This window comes from Chenopodium album, chromosome 7 (genome assembly GCF_948465745.1).
Source record: "Chenopodium album chromosome 7, dcCheAlbu1.1, whole genome shotgun sequence".
In the NCBI taxonomy this organism is placed as follows: Eukaryota; Viridiplantae; Streptophyta; class Magnoliopsida; order Caryophyllales; family Amaranthaceae; genus Chenopodium; species Chenopodium album.
In genome coordinates, this window is record NC_137840.1 from 32,014,309 (window position 1) to 32,018,938 (window position 4,630).

The 4,630-nt window shown below is 39.7% G+C and overlaps 1 protein-coding gene and 1 non-coding gene across 2 annotated transcripts; both read left to right on the forward strand.

Annotated features, from left to right (window-relative positions):
* Positions 1-232: 232 nt before the first annotated feature.
* LOC145640137 (uncharacterized) lies at positions 233-3,744 on the forward strand. Its single transcript, XM_081691446.1, has 5 exons — positions 233-301; positions 1,732-1,937; positions 2,461-2,998; positions 3,160-3,376; positions 3,470-3,744. The coding sequence occupies exons 1-5, from the start codon at positions 233-235 to the stop codon at positions 3,742-3,744; spliced, it is 1,305 nt and encodes a 434-aa protein (XP_081547572.1).
* LOC145641134 (small nucleolar RNA R71) lies at positions 780-885 on the forward strand. Its single transcript, XR_014115201.1, has one exon. It is a non-coding gene; the product is annotated as a small nucleolar RNA R71 (small nucleolar RNA).
* Positions 3,745-4,630: the final 886 nt, after the last annotated feature.

Below are 4,630 nucleotides of genomic sequence, written 5' to 3' on the forward strand. Positions count from 1 at the left end.
AAAGGAGTTCTATCGGCCAATTGAGCTAGTTGTGAATCAACCATCTTGTTGTGAGCTCTTATATCTTGCATTTGTTGCCCAAAAGTTTGCATTCGTGCATGCATGACTTGAAGGAGTTGAGTTTGTGTTAGCTCCGCTTGAAGTGCTTTTTCTTGATTTCTTTGAGGTGCTTGGGTTTGATTGTTGTATTAGTTGTTCCTTGGATAGCTTCCTCTTGGGTTTTGGTGTTGAGATGGAGGTGGATTTTGATATTGAGGGTAAGAGTTTTAGGAAGTTTGATCTTGTTTGTTCCATTGTTGAGGTTGAGATGCAAACATGGGTGGTGGTTGTCTCCAAGCTACTTTACCGCCACTTCCTCTAAATCCCTCTTGCCTTGTGTTGTATGCAGCTACATGCTCGGGGCTCAAACCTCCATAATAAGATGTACCATGGTTTGTTCCTCCACAATTTTGACAAGAGAAAGAGTTAACTTTAGAGGAGCTTGCTCCACCGCTTGCACTTGCACTCACACTTGTGTTCAACTTGGAAAGCCCTTTTGTTAGTTGATCAATTTGATGTTGCAATTGATCAACTTTCTCCAATTCGTAAATACCACCTCTCTTTGGAGTATTTCTTCTTCGACCCCCCCAAAGAGTACTTCTTTGCTACCTCTTCTATTGTGGCTTCAACTTGATTTTGAGGGATTTTGATTAATTGACCACCTGCCCCCGCATCCAAGTTGGCTCTTGACATGGGCTCCAATCTGTAAAAGAAAAACCGCATGAGCAACCATTGATTGTACTCATGGTGGGGACACCCTTACACCAACTCTTTGAATCTCTCCCAAGCTTCACCAAAACTTTCATCGGCTTCTTGCTCAAATGATGTAATTTTCCATCTCATTTTGGCGGTCTTCTCCTCGAAGATAAATCACTTCAAGAACGCCTTTACCACCTCCCTCCATGTTGTGAGAGAGTTAGGCTTTACTTGCTCTATTTAGCCATTTCTTTGCTCGTCCGGTGAGATATTGCCGGAAAAGATGGATACGAATATAGTCTTGGCTCACTTCATTGGTTTGCATCATCGCGCACAACTTAAGGAATCGGTCCAAATGTTCAATAGGGTCTTCACTTGCACTTCCGGAAAATTGCTCCGATTGGACTATTCTAATATATTGAGCATGGATTGAGAAGTTGGTTTCCGTGACGGGTAGCAAAATTCCTCCCGTGAGCTCATAATCCTCCGGATTTCCAAACTCACGAAACAAAACATCATCTTCTTGTCCTGCCATTGATCCTCTTTGTGAACTTGAAGAGTAAGAATCACTCTCACTATCAACTATAGCACCAAAACCTCATCCCTCGTCTTAATAAAGCCTACGGACTTGTCTCAAGGTTCGGTTGATCTCGTTGTCAATTTGATGTGAGGGTGCTCCTTGAGACCTCCTAAGCATTCACCGAAGCTAAGCAAACAATTAGCAATGACAAGGATGATAAAACAAACAAAACAAAAATAAAAGTAAGTAAAATGACTCTAACAAATGCAAAAGTAGACGCTAAACAAGCCGTTTCCCCTGCAACGGCGCCAAAATTTGATCATAGGTTAAATAGGTCGTTTAACTACTACCCTAAACAAATTAATCATTTATATTACCTAAACTTACACAAACTAGTTAGTGGCAAGTAAAGGGTCAAACCACTAGGGAAGCCTAAGCAGGTTCATAAGTAGCCAGCTCCTGTTGCTCTTAAGCAGAAGCAGGCCTGGGTTGTTAAGCCTAATCAAGCTCCTGCTCCTGTTGTTGATGTTGATGCTTCTCTTCATGGGCAATCTGTTATCACTCCACAGGTTCATACTTCTCAAAACTCAAATAAGGGGTGGAGAATAGTTGGAAGGAAGACAAAAAGCCAGCAAACTAGGGTTAATCAGCCTGCTTCTACCTCTAATGCTTTTGTTGCTTTGTTTGCAAATGAAATGGATGGTGCAGATGGTTTCACTATAAATCCAAGTGGGGGTGAGGTTAATCCCCCTTTGGTGTCATGATTTACTCTATTTGGAATGTCAGGGGCCTGAATGACCTTGGCAAAGTTCCTCTGTAAAGAGGTTGCTTCATTCTCATTCAGTTGATGTTATTGGCCTTCTTGAAACAAAAGTCAAATCAAAAAATGTTTTCAATTACCAAAACAAGTTTGGCTCTTCTTAGCTTTGGGTGTGCAATTATGATCATTCTCCTAAAGGGAGGATTTGGCTTGGTTGAAATGCATATAGAGTAACTGTCAATGTCTTAAAGATTCATGAGTAGTTTATACATTGTTATGTCCTTTCTAAGGATCTTTCTACTCAAATTCATCTCACTGTTATCTATGGGCTTCATTCTATTCATGATAGACTTCCTGTGTGGGAAGGGATTAGGAACATCTCTATTCAGCATTTTCCTTGGCTCTATGCTGGTGACTTTAACTCTGTTCTTCATACTTAAGATAGGCTTCATGGTACTGATGTTACTGATTATGAGACTAGAGATTTCCAGATCTTGGTTGATGTAGTAGACCTCACTGAGGTTAAGAGCAAAGGATTCTTCTACTCTTGGTCAAATAAGGCTCACACTGGTCCTAGAACTCTTTCTAGGACTGATAGAGTCTTTGGTAACCAAGCTTGGTTGGACTATCATGGTCATGTTGAAACTGTTTATCATCCCTCTTCTTTATCCGACCACATTCCAATTCTTTTGGATATTTGTCCTGCTCCTTCTGGGAAAGGTAGACCTTTCAGATTTCTCAACTGTATTGCTGATCATCCTGATTTCCTTGATACTGTTTCTCAGGCTTGGTGTTCTGGTAAATCTGTCTGGCAGAAGCTTAATTTTGTGAAGTCTAGTATCAAGTCTCTTAATAGCAAGCAGTTTGGTAATATTGCTGAGAAGATTGATCAAGCTAATGTTGAGCTTGCTAGAATTCAAAACTTAATGGATCAGAATCCTGATGATCTGAATTTATATGCAAAAGAATTTGATTCCATTAAGGTTGTCAAACACTGGAATGATATCCAAGAAAGCATCTTTAAACAAAAGTCTAGGATCAACTGGATTAAGCTTGGAGATGGCAATTCCCATTATTTTTTCTCAGGGATGAAGAATAGACAAGCAAGGAACAGAATTGACTCTATTTTTTTTACTCTAACCAGGTTTTGCTTAAGGACTCGGATTCTATTTCTCTTGAGATTACTTCTTTCTGTAAGTCTCTTTTAGGGATTAAGGCTCCTTGGCTTCCTGTTATTGATCTTGTTACTATGAGGAGAGGTAAACAACTTAGCTCTGTGTCTCAGAGCTATCTCATTCAGCCTGTTTCTCATGCTGAAATTGATGCTGCTCTTAAGGGAATTGATAGAACTAAAGCTCTTGGTATTGATGGCTTTAACTCCTTTTTCTTTAAGAGAGCTTGGCATATTGTGAAAGATGATATTTGTGCAAGTGTTATTGATTTCTATACAAAAGGGATCTTGCCTAAGCAATGGAATTGCAAAACTATCACTCTTGTTCCTAAAATCCCTAATGCTTCTCATGTTAAGGATTTTAGACCTATAGCTTGTTGCACTGTGGTTTATAAGCTTACTTCTAAGGTCATAACTACTAGGCTTGCTGCTGTCATTGGTGAGGTCATTGATGATGCTCAAGCAGGTTTTATTCAAGGCAAGCACATTGGAGACTATATCCTTCTTGCAACTGAGCTGATCAAAGACTATGATCATAAATTTATCTCACCTAGATGAATGGTTAAGGTGGATCTGAAGAAAGCCTATGACTCAGTTGAGTGGGGATTCTTGGTTACTGTTATGTAGGAGCTTGGTTTTCCTCAAAGGTTTATTTCCTAGATCTAGACCTGTCTTACTTCTGTCTCTTATTCTATTCTTATCAATGGTTTCCCTGCCCCTCCCTTTGAAGCTAGAAAAGGTTTAAGGCAAGGTAATCCAATGTCTCCTTTTCTTTATGCTATTGGTATGGAATACCTGTCCAGACTCCTTGATGAGCTTAGGTTAACTCCTAATTTTAACTTTCATCCTAGATGTGAAAATTTAAAACTAACTCATATGATGTTTGCTGATGATTTGTTGATGTTTTCTAGACCTGATAGTGTTTCTGTCAAGCTTCTCTTCCAAGCTTTCTTAAAATTTTCTAGTGCTTCTGGTCTTTCTGCTAATCTTGATAAAAGTGAAGTCTACTTTGGAGGAGTTCCTACTGATGTTCAGGAAGAACTTAGAGAGCTTCTTGGTGTTTCTCAAAGTTCTATTCCTTTTAGATATCTTGGGGTCCCTCTCTCTTCTAAGAAGCTTACAATTGCTCAGTGTAGGCCTTTGGTAGAGAAACTGACTGCTAGAATTCAATGGTGGATGGCTAAACACTTGTCCTATGCTGGGAGGCTCCAGTTGGTTAAGAGTGTGTTGATTGGTATTCAGACATATTGGGCTCAAATTTTTATCCTACCAAAGAAAATTCTTAAAGAGATTGAGGGTAGATTCAGATGCTTTCTTTGGACTGGCTCCTTTGCTCCTGCTAGGAAATCTTTGGTTGCATGGAATTATGTCTGTCTTCCTAAAGTCTGTGGTGGCTGGAATTTGCTTTCTCTCCCTAAGTGGAATAAGGCAACTGTCACTAAGT